This window comes from Vigna umbellata, chromosome 4, assembly GCF_029865625.1.
Source record: "Vigna umbellata cultivar VRB3 chromosome 4, Vumbellata_1.0, whole genome shotgun sequence".
NCBI classification, from domain to species: Eukaryota; Viridiplantae; Streptophyta; class Magnoliopsida; order Fabales; family Fabaceae; genus Vigna; species Vigna umbellata.
The window spans coordinates 13,568,790-13,588,514 of record NC_142168.1 but is presented as its reverse complement, the minus strand read 5'-3'; the positions used below and the strand labels follow the sequence as shown (position 1 = coordinate 13,588,514).

General features: G+C 31.4%; 3 protein-coding genes across 3 annotated transcripts; 1 reads left to right on the top strand and 2 right to left on the bottom strand.

The window, feature by feature from the left end:
* Nucleotides 1-643: 643 nt before the first annotated feature.
* LOC124848299 (uncharacterized) lies at nt 644-1,725 on the bottom strand. The gene is made up of 2 exons (XM_047325946.2): nt 1,646-1,725; nt 644-1,058 (listed from the first exon to the last, which is right to left on the bottom strand). Exon 2 carries the CDS (start codon nt 1,050-1,052, stop codon nt 774-776), a length of 279 nt encoding a protein of 92 aa, XP_047181902.1. The 5' UTR covers nt 1,053-1,058; nt 1,646-1,725; the 3' UTR covers nt 644-773.
* Nucleotides 1,726-4,498: 2,773 nt separating this feature from the next.
* LOC124848297 (alpha/beta-Hydrolases superfamily protein) lies at nt 4,499-8,404 on the top strand. The gene is made up of 8 exons (XM_047325943.2): nt 4,499-4,925; nt 5,106-5,150; nt 5,518-5,647; nt 6,278-6,341; nt 6,448-6,496; nt 6,572-6,669; nt 7,691-7,829; nt 7,999-8,404. The coding sequence occupies exons 1-8, from the start codon at nt 4,602-4,604 to the stop codon at nt 8,143-8,145; spliced, it is 996 nt and encodes a 331-aa protein (XP_047181899.1). The 5' UTR covers nt 4,499-4,601; the 3' UTR covers nt 8,146-8,404.
* Nucleotides 8,405-8,554: 150 nt separating this feature from the next.
* On the bottom strand, nt 8,555-13,059 carry LOC124848296 (mannose-6-phosphate isomerase 1-like). Its single transcript, XM_047325942.2, has 5 exons — nt 12,377-13,059; nt 12,106-12,273; nt 10,179-10,391; nt 9,539-9,805; nt 8,555-9,116 (listed from the first exon to the last, which is right to left on the bottom strand). The coding sequence occupies exons 1-5, from the start codon at nt 12,665-12,667 to the stop codon at nt 8,799-8,801; spliced, it is 1,257 nt and encodes a 418-aa protein (XP_047181898.1). The 5' UTR covers nt 12,668-13,059; the 3' UTR covers nt 8,555-8,798.
* Between the last annotated feature and the right edge of the window lie 6,666 nt (nt 13,060-19,725).

Sequence of the window (19,725 nt, the reverse complement as noted above, 5' to 3'; positions counted from 1 at the left end):
GGTAAGAATGTTTTAAAAGAAAATGTGTATGTACGTAGGTTGAAAAATGAGTCTCCCTGCTCAATGAATCTAATATTATGGTTGATGGCAAGAAGTTGACGTTTGGCTTTCGAATGGTTTTAAGAGCTGATTTATCTACAGGGACAGAATCTTTAATGCGCATTCGAATTTTAAGTGAGTTTAAGTCTTACATTAAATAAAAATAAGAAAATAGAGTATGATATAAAAATGAAAATCCACTAGTCCATTGTTTTAAAATTTTAGACAAAAGCAATGTCAATTTCATTGATACTGTGTCTCTTTGTTATTTTTCACAAGATGAGTATCATAACCTCTGAAATATCGTTGGATTCAATCTCTGATCTTAAAAAGAATCAACATGAGTCCGTTTTTTAAAGGTCAACTTTGTTATGTTTCTAACATTTGATAAACAGAAACATAGTGAAGTGTTAGCATTTGTATCTATCTGAGATTCTTAGATAATAATTAATCTATATATTGTTAATCCTTTCTCTCACATTACTTCATGCGTGGGCATAATACATCTCCCTGGACGTTAGTTAAAACCATTTAAGGTTCCACACTATACTACGACTGCAAAAAGAACCATACAAACAGAGAAGAACTGAAAACATATGAGCAGTGAAACACAAAGTCGGTACGTGTTTTAGTCTGTTACCAAAAGCTACATCGTAAATTTTCAACAAAGTAGGCGTTAAAGCATACATTACGTACAACAAATGATTCAGATCGATCAAACGATATAACAAAAGCTAGGTCAATTTGGTTTTCTTGGACTTAGCTTGAGGCTTCTCAGGAATATCATCAGCATCAACATCATCGTCCGAAGAAGCTTCTAATGACTCATCCGGTACATCATGAGGAACATTATGCTTTGTAATGAAATCCTTTAATATGGTCATGCTTTCCTCTTTCAGTGAAACCAATTGCTCTGATAAAGAACCGTTTTTCGGCTCAACAGAATACGATTCTGAGCCAAGACGCAATGTAGCCTTTACGTGAGGCTTAGCATCACAAAATTGTGTCTCCATCTATGTCTTTTGAACATCAAAGAATAAAAAAGAGGATTAGATACTTATACAGTTCATAGACAACAGAATTACAAAGTAAACAAGAACAAACTGTATAGATACACATACACACACAATGTAAGCATCAGTTGAAGAAAAGTCTTACATAACTATAAATTTGGATTTGGATTTTTACTGAAACACAAGAATAAGAAAACAAAAATATGAAGCTCAAAATAATTTGAAGCATGGGAAATCCCAAGGATCAGGTTCCAATTGGGGAATTCAGGTCCAAGGAATCATTTACATATTTAAATGGAACTCCGAAAAGCAAACGTCTTTAAGCATACAAGGTTCAAGTTTCAGCGGATATCCAAATATCAAAACTAGCAGAGACTACAATGAGTAGCCAACAACAGACATTTCGTCAAACAGTATACCTACAAATAAAAATAACACCTTGCAAGTTTTCAAATACAGAACCAAGCAGAGTGAGTGATTAAGCTGAACGAATAAAAGATGGTGCGGAAAATAATACAGAGATTCGAACAAAAGAAAGACTCAATTATAAAGAAAATTGAGAAAATAGGAAAACCAAGCAAAAGGATTTTTACCTTTCCCAGGGCGTGGGTGGCTGCTCACTGAAAAAACAGAAGGATCGCACACCCTTTTGTGCTTGCTGAATTTACTTTTGGACCAATACGTCGTGTCTCGGCCCACTTCAATTGAACATGGGCTTTGAGCTACATATATGGGTCATAAATTTCTTCTTCTTTTTAACTGTTGTAGGTTTTCTCTTTCTACACCCCTTTACGTATCCATACAATTTTGGTAGGGTGCAGAAAGCAATTTTGATATAATTCCATTGTGGATTTTATTGTCTATTGGGTGTTACTCCCTCCACCCCCACACGTCTCTTCCTCCACCTCCCCAATTTTCTAAAATGCCAATTATATCCTTCTAAAATGACAATTATATCCTCAAAAGTTAAAATTTTTTATTTTTATTATTTTAATATTTTAATTTATTTAAAACTTCTGATTTACTTCCCTCTGCACCTCTTCCTCTCTTCCATTTTCGTTTACCTTTCTCTCTTCCGTTAAGCTTCTTCTCCACCTATAACAAATTCATATTTTAACAAATTCATATTTTAACAAAATTATTACGTTTAAAAACTAACCATATATAACATTTAAAATTATAAATTTAAATATAAATTACTGTAAATAAAATAAACAAATAAAATAAAAACGAAACGTAAAAGGAACACTGCCTCTGGACGGATGACATCCTTCAACGGATGTCAACATCCGTTGAAGGCAAAACGGATGTCGACATCCGTTTTGCCTTAAACGGATGTCGACATCCGTTTTGCCTTAAACGGATGTTGACATCCGTTGAAGGATGTCATCCGTCCATAGGCAGTGTTCCTTTTACGTTTCGTTTTTATTTTACTACGTTTTGCGGCTCATGCAAGGATTATAGGCTTGGATATTAAAAGGATTATTGGAAGTATGGGAAGGATTTAGGGTTTAGGATTATTGGAAGGATTATGACTACGTACCTGGAGAGGAACCACGACAAGGACACTACACCATAAATGCACTGCACCACGTACTGCACCGAGAACAAGAAGAAGATTGTTTGATAATTCTTTTCACGATCACCAAGCTTTGTAGAAAAATATTTTACTCATACAAGAAACTACGTAGGTTATCAGTGAAATATGTTATAAATGAATAAAATTAAAAAACAACAATTTTAAAAATAAAATTTTACTGAGGGGCAAAATAGTAAAGGAAAGGTGGAGGAAGGGGCAAAATAGTAAAGGGGAGGTGGAGGAAGAGACGTGTGGGGGTGGAGGGAGCAACACCCTTGTCTATTTTACAGTTGTAGTCTTATTAGTTTGTGACATTGATTTCTTTTCTAACAATTTTTAAGTTTGATTGACAGTTTATGATTTCAGGTGCATGAAGCAATTTCACCGAGTTAGATGTTTTCTTTTTGTTTATGTTTCTTTCACTATAACCTGTGAAAAAATGAATTGCTACAACTAATAATTTCAAAGTCCTTTTTAGTGATAAATAAGTAATATTTTAAATTATATTTTCCGTCATCTATTTTTGTTTCAGTTGATTAAGAAATCTTGAAGATCTTTCAACAACAATTTTTTTTTCTTCTTTTGCATCAAAAGATTGAAGATCCAAACAATGCATTTTTCGGTTTTCAAATTACATAATTTTTTATTGACAAATTAATTGCACTTAATTTCCATGGATGTTTATCTTTTGTTTTGTTAAAAGAATAGAATACATTTTTTGTTAAAAACATTCAATAGTAATTTTTTTTCGTTTGTTTGATTAATCGGATTATATTAAAGAAATGCTAGTAACATTTAAAATAACATATTTAATTTCTCAATTTATTTTATTGCAAATTAAAAAATCGCGAATATACTTTCCCTTTTCAAACTTGGATAAAAGAAAAACCCAAACAACTGAACAATTATTTTAAATATATTTTAGGCTGTGTTCGTTTGGAGGAAAAATACTATTCACGTAAATTAGCGACGATGGATTACGAAAAGCAACGTTGTTCGTTTTGATGGATTTGCGTTGATTTTGTGAGACGAATATCCGCTGATTTGTGGGATTGCACTATTCAGCTCATCTCGCAAATATGGGAAGATTTGCGATGATTTACGAGGGAAAGACTGATATACCCATCTTTGCTTCCATACATCAGCCAAAAATATCAGCCAAAAATAACGAAGTTATTCGATTCTGCACATTAATAACCGGTTACAGAGAAGAATGAACTTTTGCTTGCACACACATAACCAGTTACGCGAACGCGTAACCTGTTACACGCGAACGCGTAACCTGTTACACGCGAACGCGTAACCTGTTACACGCGAACGCGTAACCGGTTACGCAATATATATTTTTCAGTTTTTTTTATAATTATTTTAATATTATAATTTAAAAAGATGTACATTTTAATAAAATTAGGTATATTATATTTTCTAATTTATTAAAAATAAGTTGATTATTTAATTTTTATAATTTTTAAACATTAATTTTATAAATTATTCATAATTTTTTTTCTTTATAAACATTTTTACAATTAAATATAACATTTTATATTACTTTTATAACTAGGGGCATTTGGGTAATCATTAATTTCTACCAATTAAACTAATTTTTAAAATCTATCACATCAATCAAATCTTACACTAATTCTTACAAACTTTACTTCCAAATTCACTCTCAGTTACCTACAAATCCACTCAAAAAAATAACTAAAAAATTACCCTCAAATCCACTCAAATCCATTCAAATCATCTCCCACAAATCTACCCATTAAGTTTTATTTTAAATTAGTACTTTAATGCCATTTCTCTAACATTTAAAATAATTAATTTAATTTAATTTATATTCTATTACACTGAGAAAGGGAGAAGAAGATACAGAAAACAGAGTAAGAGCTTTTGGTGTTATCATTGCTGTGGAGCGACCCTTATCTTGTTGGCGTCAAAGACCGAAGCTTTGAAGAAAAATAGGAGAGGCAATGGCTGTTTGTGTTTCTGGGTCGCACACAATTTTCATGAACCGTTCCAATTTGAAGACTGTTGCAGTTCTGAGCAGAGAGAAGAAGATGGGAGTACAATACGATCTGAAGAAAGGGCAGAGTCGTAATTTCCATGAGCTCCCCTCTGGTCTAAGCATGGAGGTGATAGTGCAAAAGGGTGCAGAAATCAACAAGAATGTTGAATACCCTCCTTTGGTTTTTGTTCATGGAAGCTATCATGCTGCTTGGTGTTGGGCTGAACACTGGTTGCCCTTCTTTTCATCTTCTGGCTATGACTGCTATGCTGTTAGCTTGCTAGGACAGGTACATTCTCAAAAGGGTAAATGACATTTCAAAAAAATTCCCAAAATTTTGTTATAAGTATCTCATCCATGTTGTTAGTTTCAGTGTCAAGATATTGATAAGTTTTTAACTGTAATGGTATTGTTATCTATATGCACTTTCAAATGTGTCATGTTTTGGTGGTGATTTCTCCTTGGATAGGGTGAAAGTGATGCACCTGGCGATTCTGTTGCCGGTACACTTCAGGTGTGTACCTCTTCCATTTCTACTTGAGATTTGTTTATAGCCACCAATTTAGACTCGTACGTACTACTGTCTCGTAAGTAGTGTTTGACGTAGTAAAACTTTGAGTAATTTTCGAAGTATTGAATATCTATCACTTTACCCCTTAGGTTGATGAATTTCACTGAACTTAAGCTGTCCTTAAGTAGTTTAGACTGCTAACCCTACTTAAGTACTTCTTTTATGAGTAAGAATAACGCTTATATGAAATTTATGGTTTAAGCTTTGTTTATCTATTAACTTTCAAAATTTGTTTGATAATTTGGGCAGATTTAATGGATTATGATCATATACTCTTATAGTTTCTTGTGTGTACCATGTTTTGCAGTAGACACACGCAAGAGATGTTGCAGATTTTATCTGTCGAAATATTAGATCACCGCCTGTGTTGGTTGGACATTCATTTGGAGGACTTATTATTCAATATTATATTTCCAATTTAGGAAGTGACAATCTCAAAGGTGCTTTCTCACCCTGGCTTATTTGTTAATTTGTTGAAAATTGTTAAATTAGATGATTCTGAATTTTAGTCTGCTACTATTGATTAATAGTTAAGAATTATTTGCACCTGATGTTTATTTTTGGTACTTTGAACTTGACATGAGAACACCGTGGTGAATGTTGCCAAATAAACATGTGGTATATTTTAGGATTCTATTATAGATGCATAGTTTTAAAAGAGTAACTTTTTGTTAAAAAAATGGATGAGAAAATAGGATTTGTTTACCATTCTCTCACCAAACATTTAGATTATATCGGATCAGACTTAGATTTTGAATCAAACTAATTGATTGAGATTGGATGAGATGATTTTATCTGTCAAAACCCATTTCTATCTATGAACACTCCTAAGGTATACGTGTATAGTTGATGGCAATTGGTCATAAGATTCAAAAGGCAGATGCAACTTGTACAAAGTGTACTGAGCTGCTGGTGTGTGCAACAGGAGCTTATTATGGTATCATTTGGTCTGTCTTCTCTCCCCTCCCGCCATATATATATGCATGTGTATCGAAACTCTCTGTTATCTCTGATAATTTTTCATTTTTGGCTCATTGTGCTTATTCATTTGAGCTTGATCCTGTAAACAGAAGATTTATTCCCAAAGCTTAAAGGAGCTAGCCTTGTTTGCTCTGTACCTCCTTCTGGTAATAGGTAACTAAACTCTCAATTATGTTATTGCTTGCTATTCTTTAAGAGAGAAAGATGAACCTTTTAACTGTGATTGCACTGGTTGATATTTCTTCGTCAATTTTATTAGTGGGATAGTTTGGCGATATATCTTATCCAAGCCAATTACTGCCTTCAAGGTATTTGAACTTAATTATCTGAAGACTGTGACTTTTCCCGTGTTGGTCTTCTGATATGCGTACACCACCTGACAGGTAACTCGCAGCTTGGCAGCAAAAGCTTTTCAGACCTCTCTTCCCCTTTGTAAGGAGACATTTTTTTCAGCCACTATGGAGGATCATGTTGTTAAAAGGTTTGATGTCCTGGAACCATTCCTCCATGAGCATTTCCATTGCAATTTCATATGGAAAGGTGATACTTGGTGATATATTCAGGGCTTGTTACTACTTAAAAATTTGTGGTAATGATTTAGTGAACATGTTCTGTCTTGTACCAAAACATTGGTAGTTCTAGCCAGCGCTTATTAAAAGGGCAGAGGCAGGGGATAAAGCAAGGAATTTCTTCTAAAAAAACATGCTTACCATACCTTGGCAAATGGCAATTCACTTCAGTGAACCTCAAAATTATGAACATGTTTGACTTCTTAGTAGGAAAACATATTGATTTACTGTCATTTCAATTATTTAGAGTAATCTCAAATAATATCCACAGGGAAGAATGTTTAAAAATCCTGAATTCATGTCAAATTTTGTAGGAGTTCACTGTATGTTTATAATACCCCATAAACATAAAAATGTTGAACATGAACTTCAATTTTTTGTTAAATATCCTAAGACTTACTCTTTGTATATATTAATACCATGTTTTGATCCTTAGTCAACTTACTGAATATTTAGTTGTACTGTCCGTTGATATTTCAAGTTTATTTAAGCTCACAATTCAACTCAAGTTAAAGCTTAGTTGTTAAGGTTAACAGGAGGGGGGTTTAGTTTTTAATTTTGCAGCTTATTACCCATTTATTTCTAATGCTTTTGATGTTTAGGCATGTGGTTGTTGTTAGAAGATCTAGTCAGCAACTCAGAACTAGCTTGCCGCAAAGTGAAAATTTTTAATCCACACTCCAACCACAAACTTAGCTCTAAAGTTAATCTGATTTATTTTTTATTCATGGCTTTTAGGTATATATACTCTGTGAGTGACGTGTTTACAATAATGTGGAAGTGCTCGAGCCAGTTTCATGCATTTTAATAATAATTACTTCAACTCATGATCAATATATTGCGGAATGCATTCCTGTTATATAGCCTCAAATTTTTTGTTGATTTTTCAAGCTTAAAGTCCTGAAGCCTTTTTGCCTTGTTCTAATATTTCAGATATCAAGAGCTAATGAAAGAAAGTTCGAGGATGCCGTTATTTGATTTAAGAAAGCTGAATGCATCTCTTCCAGTTCCTCCTGTGTCAAACTGTCCTTTTGAAATTCTTGTGTTGGGTGCAAAGGATGACTTTATTGTGGTAATTTTATGTTTAACGTTTAATTTTAGTAACTACGTGCTTTTTCCTCCTCCAACGATACTGTTTAATTCATTGAATTATCATTGCCCAGTTATTTTTTCTACCAATAATTCCGCAACACTGATTCAACTTTTGATAGTGAATGTTTTTTTTGTTGGCTATATTATAGGATATAGAGGGACTCAAAGAAACAGCAAAGTTCTATGGTGTGCCACCGGTGTGCATTGAAGCAGTTGCTCATGACATGATGTTGGATGTTGCGTGGGAGAGAGGTGCAGAAGTTATTCTTTCATGGCTAAATGGTTTGGAGAAGTAAGAAGCAAGAGATAGTCAAAAAAACATATGCTTCATTTTCTCATTTTATCCGAGAACATGCAAAGATGTGTCTTGCTTAAGATAATTAGAAATGATGTAATAAAGTTGAAGGTGTTCTAATCTTCAAGGTATGTTCTAGAAGAAATGTGATTTGAGTTGTTATACACCAATCCAGATATCCAATCTCCATTCATACAAGTATCTGTACTTCAGCATCCTAATGTACTTGAATTTTTATGGTAGATTCTCATTAACACTCACTATGGTATTGAAATGCAAATGGAGTACATCAAATATAATAGATAGCCAGATGAAAGTTTCAGACACCAAAAACAACTAACGCATTCTTTATTGTGATTTCTCTATGCAAAGATATCCCATTATAATAAAGCGTATTCGAAGCAGTCATATAAAAATAATACTTGTAGGCGCTTCGTTTATTATATAAAATGATAAAATAGGAATACATGCGGAGATGAAGCTTTTAACGAGCATTATTATGAACAAACTAATGACACTGGACAACCCACTTCTATATAATGAACTTTTCTCTAAGACTCAGTTGTGATTTTTTTTTTTACTCTTGCATGTACACTAAACTGTTTCTATTCCAGGCAGCACATAATTGCATATTTCACTCCCTTGTGCTGAAGGCTAAGAAGCCTGAAAAACCTTGTTATTTACCCCTGTTCTGTACAGATGCAATTCAGATGCGCTGGTAACACTAATCTCAGTGTTAGCGGCTGCAAAAAGAACATCACCTTGGGTGACTACGTGCCCTTTGGGTGATCCTGTATTCATATTTCCTTCCCCAACAGTCACCAAAAATATGGAAGGACCTGGAACTGCTGGAAACACCACTCTTTCCCCTTGAGGAAGGATACAACGATCAATCTCAAATTCCTCAAATGGTGGGGTATATTTATTTACATATTGATTAAGAGAAACTCCATGCAATATCTCAGGAGAACCCTGTAAGAAAATAGAGAAAAAAAATGGCCTCAAACATAGAATCTCATGTATTCTGCCACCAATTGAGTGATCATTTCAGCCTTAAACTATATATGCATGTCTACTACTGTGCTGCTCGTGTTGAGTCAATACTTCAGACAATAATCAACAAGCAGTCCATGTGGCATGGTGAAGGCCAAGGATAAAAGAAACAAAAGAGAAGTAATCAATATGGATCAATCCATAGCCAGGATAAAATTCAAAGAAAAAAACCGAGACGTGCCTAACCTAAGTGATCAGGTGTAAGGCAGAAGAAATACAAGAATTAACATGTCATTATTTATTGGAATTCCTATAGAAAAACCAAAGGGAACAGTAAATTACTTCACTAAACTGAATATCTGAACGAAAGGATCTAACAACAGCCTTGATGCATCCTTTACCTGTTTGTACGTGAGCATAGAACAAAGGGTCTGGACATCTCTGTGTTTGGGAGTTAGGCCAGCTCGCACAACATTGTCCGAAGTTGCCATGCATTCAACGCACTCTCCAGACAAATATGCGTGTGGTTCGTTTGCCCCCAGGAACAAAGCTTCGCCGGGATTGAGTTTTACAAGGTTAAGAAAGAAGGCTGCTATAACACCAACATCAGATGGATATTGCATTTCCAACCGCAGTACTAGCTGCTCTTTATCTGTCAACTGCCTCACCTGACGCATAGCTCAACAAAAAAGAAAAAAAAGAACATAATTATTATATTAATGATGTAACAAGAAGGTGAAGTCTTGTGAATAGAAAAAGCTGTGACAGTATCCTATATCCAGTACATAATACAGAGAGGATCAGATATACAGATAACATGTGGTTTCAGAATAAGTAGTTTGTATTGTATTCATTACTTTTGACCATGCGACTATATGACCCTTGGAACAGACTTAAATTGCCACATATTTTCTGACATGTTTACATGGACTATATATTATATCTAAATAACAATATGGATATAAAAGGAACAAAACCAGAATGATAGATTAGCGCATATGCTAAACTCGTAAAACCAAATAGCGCATGTAACGAACAAACCCCATTCTCCTGAAGCAGACGAGTTTTCAATCTGTTTACTGCATCAGTTACTCTCTCTTTATTAGCTGACATGAGATCGGTGAACACTGCCTTCAAAACAGGTTTAACCTTTTCTTCATCATCTTCATCGTTAGTTTGTAAGACCAGGTTTGTATTTGTAGCACCAACTAGTTCCACAATTTCAGGAATAGAATGAAGCACACCCTTGAGCTCCTAAACAGAAACAGGGAGATTGCTCATTTACTAAGATATCATTAAAGCAAGTTAATGTCTTAGCATCTAGCACAAGTTCTAACCCCTACAAAAACAGAAGTTAAGGGAAAAAGTTTAAAGAAAAAACTAGGAAAAGAATCACTGATCAACAAGAACCACTCAAGAAATTTTTTCCCATAACCAGTAAACATCTTCGAATTATTGTCATGATTAAAAATACAGAGTCCTATTGGTCTCAAACTACAAAGAAATATTCCTCTACTGAAATTTTTGGTTTTCAAGTACAACCAGGTAATTTTTACACAAGAAATATTCTTTGGCTTAGATTTTTGGTGTTCAAGTATAACTTGGTAATTGTTTCCATCTTTGCTTTATCTAACAAATAGACCTTTTAATGCTTGGGTTATGCAATTTAAAAAATAAATGCTGATTCCATTTTCTACCTAAGAGAATTACAGAAATAAACCATGGCAGCATCCATATATGAATGAACTCGAAAGTTAATGAGTGAATACTCATCACATTCCTCATGTAAACCAAAAGAAAATAACAATAAACGTCAAATCCCCCAAGCCAAATCAAATCCCATGGAAACCTTAAATTAAATTAACATAGCCGTGGTTTGGCAGCCCACACTAAGATCTGTAATAAAACGAAATCATACTTCCACCATCTGCCCTATAACTCTCATACTTTATTCATTCAAACGGATATCATTTGATTCTTTTGACATGTTCTCTATTAATTGTGTTGTTGGTTGGCTATCACAGGTTGGATTGCATCAGAAAGAAGCCTGTGAACAAGTGGAAACGTGATTGACATAATAAGGAAAGTAAAGTTAGCAGAGAAAGGAACATTCAGTCACATCACAGGGATTGTACCTAACAGGTGGGCTGTTCTTATCCAATCACTAAAAGTCCATGAATACTGAATATCTTTTAACTTTTAAACAAGTGGTTTTTTAACACATCTAACTCTACAGGAAAACAATAAAAAATTCTGATGTATCTACAATCAACAACAATATCTAGGGCAGAAAATTCGCGCAGACCCTTTCCCGTTTTCTGCCATATAATATAAGGTTCAAACTCAAAAGCATCCATTCAAAGTTGAAAAACACAGCACAGACATAAAAGTTTTTTTTTTTTTTTTGTTTGTTGAACAGTCGATGAAAAATCAAAACCGTTGTTCTCATCATATTCATAGCAAGAACTTAAAATATAATAAAATGTAATTTATTCATTTAATTTCTAATTGTTCTCATTTTAAGTTTCTGGTTCCCATTTTAAAAAATAAAAAAAAGGTAGTGTGAAATGTAAAAAATTTTGGTGTGGGAAAGAATATTTTTTCTGTAGTTTATTGTCGCTAGTTTATACTGTCAGAAAGTTTTATCCGGGGACCTCAGCAAGAGCCAAAACTAGCTCATACGTACGTGTCAGAATTACACATTTCTTGTATACAAAATAAACCTTAAAAGAGTAATGCTAAATTCTCCTGTTAATCCTGTTATAAATCTTCCAACTCTTGATAAACAGAATACTAAATAAAAAGTAAATCCTATCTTGAAAACATAAAATTTATCATTATCATGCAAAGGAACTAGGCTGTCAAAGAGGAAGATTTAGAATGATTGAACTTAGTGTGGAGAAAATTACAGAGAACAAAGGAACAATTTAACATAATAATAAAAATAATCCAAAGAATGAAGTGGTACCTTGAGAGTGATGAATCCACACAGAGCCTCAAAATTAGTTATTGCAAGAGCCATCTCTGGTTTGTGATTTCCATCTTTATACAAATCCGGGTGCAACTTATGCAGAATTCTAGCCAACTCTTTATCAGGGTGAGCCTGAATAGACAAAGCCTTCCCCACAGACAGCACCTAACAAACACAACGCGCTGAAAAGATTCAATCTTGCGCCAAAACCGAAACACCCACTTACATAACCAGTGATAATGACAAAGGAGGGATCGGAGAGATATACCTTGAACAAGAAAGGGAGATCAGAACCCCATTTGCGAAGAACCTGGTCTCCTAGCACATCAGGGTTGTCGGAAAGCCACGACTTAAGGGAGACCCCATTGGAGGCCAAGAAAGAAGGTCCTGAATCGTGGGTACCAATCCAAAGCTCGGCATAAGGATCCTCCGCGTGAAATGGAGTGTTGGAATTGAGCGCGTGGAGTCTGGCAACCTCGGAGACGCGACCAGGGAGACCCCAATCGTAGTTTTTGACGGAGCAACGGAGTCTCTGAAGGTGACAGGGAGAGTCCTCCATTGGTGTGGCGATAGCAACGAGAGTCTCAGTGAAGGGAAGAGAATGGGAATTGAAATTGAGGCAGAGGCATTGCTGGTATTTGAAGAGTGAGTGAGAGAGAAGATGGCGCAAGCGGAGGAAAAGGAAGGTGTGGGATGTGTCCTTTTCTGATGCAAGTTTTCCTCTTTCTTTCCTATCAACTGCAGTGATTTGATCTTATCTTCTTCTTCTTGAGTGGGTTTCTTTGTGTTTTTACCTTTTGTTACTTTCTTTCTTGCTTTCTCAGATGCCTCTAAGAACAAGGAATTTCATACACCAACCTCAATCTGCTACAGACAATTTATGAACCTTCTTGATCTTTCCAATTCTACAAAACGCTTCTTTTCTCAAAATTTCAATTCACTCCCACTTTTGTAAAAGTGGAACTGAAGGTCAAAATCAAAGACTCAAAAACAGGTAAAAAAATCTCTAAGAAATAGTCATGGTTTTATAGCGTGAAAATGGAATGGAATTCTGTGCCGAAGAAAAATAAATTTTATTATTATAATTAATATATTGTTATTATTTATTACTGTGATTATTTTTGTTTATTATTACTCTTGTTCATTTATTATTACCGTGAACAAATCATATTGAATATACATCTTTTGTGGACAAATTTTAAGTGTAAGGTGATTTGAGATTGGAAAATTATATTTTCTACGTTCGAATTTAATTTACTTTATTTATAAAGAATAAGTTTCACATGAAATTTTGTTTAGGCATGATTTTTAACTGAGTTTTTAATGAAAATATCCTCATACAATATATCATTTTCCTGTGTTAAGAATAAAAAACACATTACAAAATATATTATTTTTCGATTTATAGAAATTTACTGTAATTTTGTTTATTAATCTATGCATACTTTGATTATTTTTAGAATCATAACTTTTGGGTATGAGAAAATTAAATTTCTCTAGTACCAGAACAGACCTACATAAATAAAAAGATACATATTCAATACTTGACTTTGAACCTTGGATGGGTATCCAAATCTAGTATTTTTTGGTTTTGCCGTAAATTTATATAGTTCGAGTTTCTGATTTATTAAATATAACTTTTTGATTTATTAATAAATACTCAATCCAATATTTTATGTTCACAATATATAAAATTTTTGTTTCATGATATCATGCGTCCACTCAATTTTTTTAATCTTTTTATTTATTTATTCCTACCAAAACCTTTTTTTTTCACTCATTCCCTTTCACTTTTTTTCTATCACTTTGACGAGTAAATTATTTTTGTATATTTTTTCATTATTAATTCTTTCCTTCTCCAATAATAGTTTTTTTTAATCATGGCACTCTTACTAAAAATTTAATTAATACATGTTTGTCAACTACTGCTTTAGGAAAAAGAAACAATTTAAAAACTTTTGAAGGAAAGAATTATTATTATTTATTATTATTATTATTACAATTAATATATATTTCAACTGAAAATAGTACCATACCAAATGTAATTATGAAATAATTAAGATTAATTAATTATGTGTTACGCTAATTGAGTGATGTTGGCCAACCAGTAGAATTGAATAATACAATAAAAACGTTGGAAGTCAACTTACACTATTTGTTCGAGAAAGAATTGAATTAAGAATTAATACGTGCTTTTAAGATCCACTAAAGAATGAATTATTTTGAATTAAGGCTTATTGTCATTAACTTAAAAAAGATATAAACTATAAATAGAATTTAGGAATGCATATGTAATGATAGAATCTGGCTTTTACATATTATTTGGTTACAATTTTTTTCTCCATAAAAAGTATATAGTATATCCTATATTTTATAAGAATGAGTAAGTGAATAATCGTGTTAGAGACTATTTTTTTAAACACTTGCAATAAAATATTAGCTTTTCTTACGCAACTTCATATATTATTTTATATGTTAAAATTAAAAAAAAAATGAATGCTTTATTGAGTCTACTTGTGTATTTTATATTAAATTGAAAGGTTTTTGAAATACAAGTAAACAGCGGAATGGACGTAATTCTTTATTCAATTAAAAGTAAACTGCATTTATATTTTCTAAGGTTTTCTCAAAAGTAAATAGGATCCTTATTATTTTATGTTTATGATATTCATATATTTTTATTGTTGAAAATATTAAAAATAACGTTGTGTAAATCGCAAAAAACATCAATGAAGTTACTTGCAAACTTAAGAAACCTAAAAGTATACGAGTCTTTCTTTACGAGTTAAAAGTGTAGTATGTTTCTTGAATAACAAGAAATACCTTATAATACACAGAAAATGAAAATATAATATGCTTCTTAATAAATAAAAAAGTTAAAATGAGAAAAAAATAAAATTTATTTTTTAATATTTTCGTAGGTGAAAGAAAGGTGCATGTTTTTTTTACGAGGAAGCAAGCAAAGCAATGATTAATAAGATTTTGAGGAACAAGAAACAAACACGTAATCATGTCGATGTCAAAGGCACGTGAAAAAATCCAAAATGACAAAAGACCGTCAGGTACCACGGAAACGACGCCGTTGGATGGGCGGTGCACTGTGTTTGTAACGTAAAAGAACTAACTATCACCATCGAGTGGGCCCCACGAATCGATCGCACGCGAGAACCGGTCTTTACTCTCGCCGACAAAACCAGCCCATCTTCCATTCATAAAACGACGTTTCTTAAACTTTTTTCGTTTTATTTATTTAGGGTTGTTAAATTAGACTTAAATATGATAAATTTATTTTAAAAAATTTATGAAAATTATTATATTACAGTAGTTGATTACCCACATTGAAGAACATGGATTGGTGAACAGGATTGAAGAGCTACTCATAATTAATAACTAATTTTTTCACAATAGAAACTAAAAATGATATGAATGATATAAACAAGTTTTTGTGCATGTTTTCTTCAAAAATTTACATCAACAAGAAATAAATCTAATTTAAGTATATAAATATAAGTGAAAATATATTTTATGGAAAATAAATTATTCTCAACGAAATATCTTCACCTTACAAACCATCCATTTTATAAGAATAAATATATAACAATATATACCATAGAAAAATAGAAGAAAATAATAAAATTAGTTGGTGAAACAGATAACAATTTTAGGCCTAATTTTTAATTGCACTGAATGAATAAAAAAAATGGTGAAATATATCCAGATAGCAATAAGTTGGACATGATTCAGTTAATTAAAGTAAGGTATGACGTTTAAATCTTGTGAAAAAGATATGATTGAAACTAATTATTGGTGGTCAATTAGGTTACTGATGAAGCTTCCTTATTGATAAAGAATAAAAAGTTATCATAATTAAAGAAGTACATAGTTACATAGATGAAAAGGTTCACTGATAATACATATGTAAGTGGTTTTATTCTATAAAGAATGGAAATATAGTTTAATCTCTAGAATATTCTTTTGAATAATTCCACTGGTATGTAGTTTATATATACATATTTTGAAGAAGAAACTTACTCTGTGTTCTTTTGGGTAAATTTAGAGGAGATGATTTGAATGAATTTAAGGGTAATTTTTTAGTTGTTTTTTTGAGTGAATTTGTGAGTAATTGAGAGTGGATTTGAAAGTAAAGTTTGTGAGAATTAGTGTAGGATTTGATTGATGTGATAGATTTTAAAAATTAGTTTAATCGGTAGAAATTAAAGATTACCAAAATGCCCCTAGTTATAAAAGTAATATAAAATGTTATATTTAATTGTAAAAATGTTTATAAAGAAAAAAAAATTATGAATAATTTATAAAATTAATGTTTAAAAATTATAAAAATTAAATAATCAACTTATTTTTAATAAATTAGAAAATATAATATAGCTAATTTTATTAAGATGTACATCTTTTTAAATTATAATATTAAAATAATTATAAAAAAAACTGAAAAATATATATTGCGTAACCGGTTACGCGTTTGCCAGCCATCCCTGTGCCAAAGTTAATAACGTGCACTCGCATGACCTTTAACCGTGCATCTCCCTGGGTATTATGGAAATGGCTCAGGGCAAATGTGTAAATGTGGTAACAATCCGCTCAAATAATCTCAGTAATGCGAATATCGATCAAACCGTGCCATCCCGCAAATCCATCCTTTTCCGTCTTCGACAATCGCTGTAAACGAACACGTTCGCTCTTTCCATCGCCGCTCGCAAATCACTGTAAACAGTGAATTTCCTTCAACCGAACACACCCTTAAAGTACAAGTTACCTAATATAATTGCTTTTTTAAATTTCAAAATCACCAATTTCCTCATAATGACAAAATATTGAACCTCGGAAATCTCCACCTAGACAAGAATTTCTTCATTGCGTATCAAAGGAGTCATGAAATTGTGACATCATCAATTTGAAATACTATGATAAGATTCAGAGATTAAAATAGTTATTTTGAAAAATTGAGAGGTGCATGTGAAGAAATTGTGAGGGTTCAGGAAGTAAAAGCCGAAAGAGTAATACTTTATTGGATTAGACTGTGGTGGTTTTATGTTGGGTAGGACCTGATTGAGGCTTCAGAAACACCCATTGCATTAGCATTAAAAGTTGGGTGCTTCTCTATGCACCTTTACCTATTCCTCCCTACACCTCCAATTAATAAACGAAAATGCATAAAAAAATGCTCATTCGTTAAATTTTTTAAAAATATTTAAAATTTGTTAAAATTTTCAAAAAATTTTAAAATTTATTGAAATCTTTAATAGATTTTTAAATTTGTTAAAAAATATAACAAATTCAAATTTTGTTAAATTTCTAACAGAAAAAAATTCAAAATCTGTTACACTTCTAAGTGAATTTCAAAATCTATTGTAATTTTTTCAACGAATTTTAAAATATGTTAAAGATTTTAATAAATTTTAAAATTTGTTGAAAAATTTAAAATTTGATATCTGATTTTTTTTAATTTTTACATTTTTTTTTAATATTTTAAAATAATTTTTACTTGTTTTAATTAAATAAAATATATTTTAAAATTATTAAGATTAGTTTTGAAATTTTTGAAAAAGTTGAAGGTTTAGGAAGAAGCTATTGCAGAGAGAAACACTGTCCTTAAAAAGTTTATCTAAGAAAAAAAAATTCAGAGGCATGTTGTGATTACTTTTAATTGGTTTTGACTTTTTTGTGAGATCAATTTTTCTGTGTATAATATTCCTTTTCTGCATAAAGCAACTCTTTAATCTACACTTTATAAAGTGGTGGAAAGCTAGCATTGGTGCATAAACCAATTGAATCATCAAATTGCAAATTATTGGTAATTACATTCAAATAATACACCTTTTTTCAGCTATTCATTGTCAACTGCAGATAAGAATATAATTAAAGCAAAATATATCATATTGCCATTTTGGTAACATTATGTGAGAAGCAAACAAGGACAACCTTTGCATGGTGGAGTTGGCTGAACTGTAGTTCTAAAAAAGTAGGTTTAACCATTTTCATATCTATTATTTGAGCCGAATAAGAATAATGAACAATGAAATTAGTGCTTTATTTTTGCTTAACAACTATGTTAAAATTTATAAAATAAAAATTAAGAGTTTACTTGATAACATATATTAATATATTTACTTTAAAATGGGAAAGATTCTCCATTTTTAAAATGTGTTATATGAGTGAAAATTTTAAAAGATGTGTATCATTTTAGTATTCACATAAAAAATTGAAATATTAGTGAAAAAAGGTAAATTGAAATTTAATTTCACATAAATACATTATTAGATCATACCATACCATCTAATTGTTATCTGGTGTTTTAAAATATACATAGAATTTATGTTTCACTATAAACAAAGTATAGATGAAACATTTCAAATAGTGTAATACTTAATAAGCTCTTTGATATTTTTTAGTTAGAAAATTTAAAATTTAAATAGTAAATAAAACAATAAAATGCAGCATTCAAAACCATCAAAATCTAAATTTTAAGTGAGAAATGATTTACTTAATTTTTAAGATAGATGATAAGGTTGAGCTCGATTATTTATTTCAATAAGTTATAAATATATGTCACTAAATATACATAAACACATACGATACTTCAACCCATATGCAGAAAATAAAAAGAGAAGATTAAACTATAAATAATAATATAAAAGAAATAGTATTTTGATACCATTATTTATTAAATACATCTATTATATAACTACTCTTTAATTAAAATATTATTTTTTTATAAAATATAAATGTATAAGGTTGTAGAATGAAAGTAAACATAAGATAATTACAGCAAGTTCAGATTCGAAGTTGATGAATCAATTAGAGCATCCTACAGTCTTTGGCCCTTGGCTTCCATGGAAGTCGAAACGTAGCAAAGATGCTCCAATATTATCCCTTAAGACCAATTAAACTGACATCTGTTCACAGTATTCCATTAAAATAATTGATAAAAAAAAATATTTTAACAGATTTTTTCATAACACTTTTACACAACACACGTGTCATTTCTTTTATTAATTTACTATTCATTAGTTCCTGTACTGACGTACTCAAACTCCAATTAAAAAATAACATAAATAATGTGTTAAGTGAAAAGAATAATTCTATGTTAACTTATCATTTGTTAATAAAAACTACAATAATAATACTTTGAAAGAATGTAAGATTTATTTTTGCTGAATTTCCAAACCATCACAAGAAACAATTTTAAAATTTAATTACATCTATGTATAAATCAAAGAAAGTTATTATTTATCTTTAGATTATAAGAATTTGGATAAGAAATGAATTTTCGGAATAACATATATAACTCTGGGTTCCAAATCACTAGTAATGATAGTCGTTTGTTTGATTTTGTGTTCAATTAGTGTTGACACATGGCTTGTGACTGTGATCTCCATTGTTGAATGATTGCATGAAACGGATAATCTGCAATGTTAATTGGTGGCATTCTGTAATTTTCATCAATCAGTTTTGACTTGTGTGTGGCTTCTGTTAGTATAATGTTCCTTTTATCTTTTTAAAGTCATTATTTAATATATATATTCTCCACTATACCAATCAAATAACCAACATGCAAATGAATTTTTGATTAAAGGATCAGGTATATTTGATTCTACT

Bases quoted from the DNA above. Each gene is read 5' to 3' on its own strand.
- LOC124848297 (XM_047325943.2), top strand. From the start codon at position 4,602: ATGGCTGTTTGTGTTTCTGGGTCGCACACAATTTTCATGAACCGTTCC. The intron at 5,151-5,517 runs GTGTGTACCTCT...GTTTTGCAGTAG, and splicing joins CTGTTGCCGGTACACTTCAG to ACACACGCAAGAGATGTTGC. The intron at 6,342-6,447 runs GTAACTAAACTC...CAATTTTATTAG, and splicing joins GTACCTCCTTCTGGTAATAG to TGGGATAGTTTGGCGATATA.
- LOC124848299 (XM_047325946.2), bottom strand. From the start codon at position 1,052: ATGGAGACACAATTTTGTGATGCTAAGCCTCACGTAAAGGCTACATTG.
- LOC124848296 (XM_047325942.2), bottom strand. From the start codon at position 12,667: ATGGAGGACTCTCCCTGTCACCTTCAGAGACTCCGTTGCTCCGTCAAA. The intron at 12,274-12,376 runs GTATATCTCTCC...TGTGTTTGTTAG, and splicing joins ATCTCCCTTTCTTGTTCAAG to GTGCTGTCTGTGGGGAAGGC. The intron at 10,392-12,105 runs GTACCACTTCAT...GTTTCTGTTTAG, and splicing joins GTGGATTCATCACTCTCAAG to GAGCTCAAGGGTGTGCTTCA.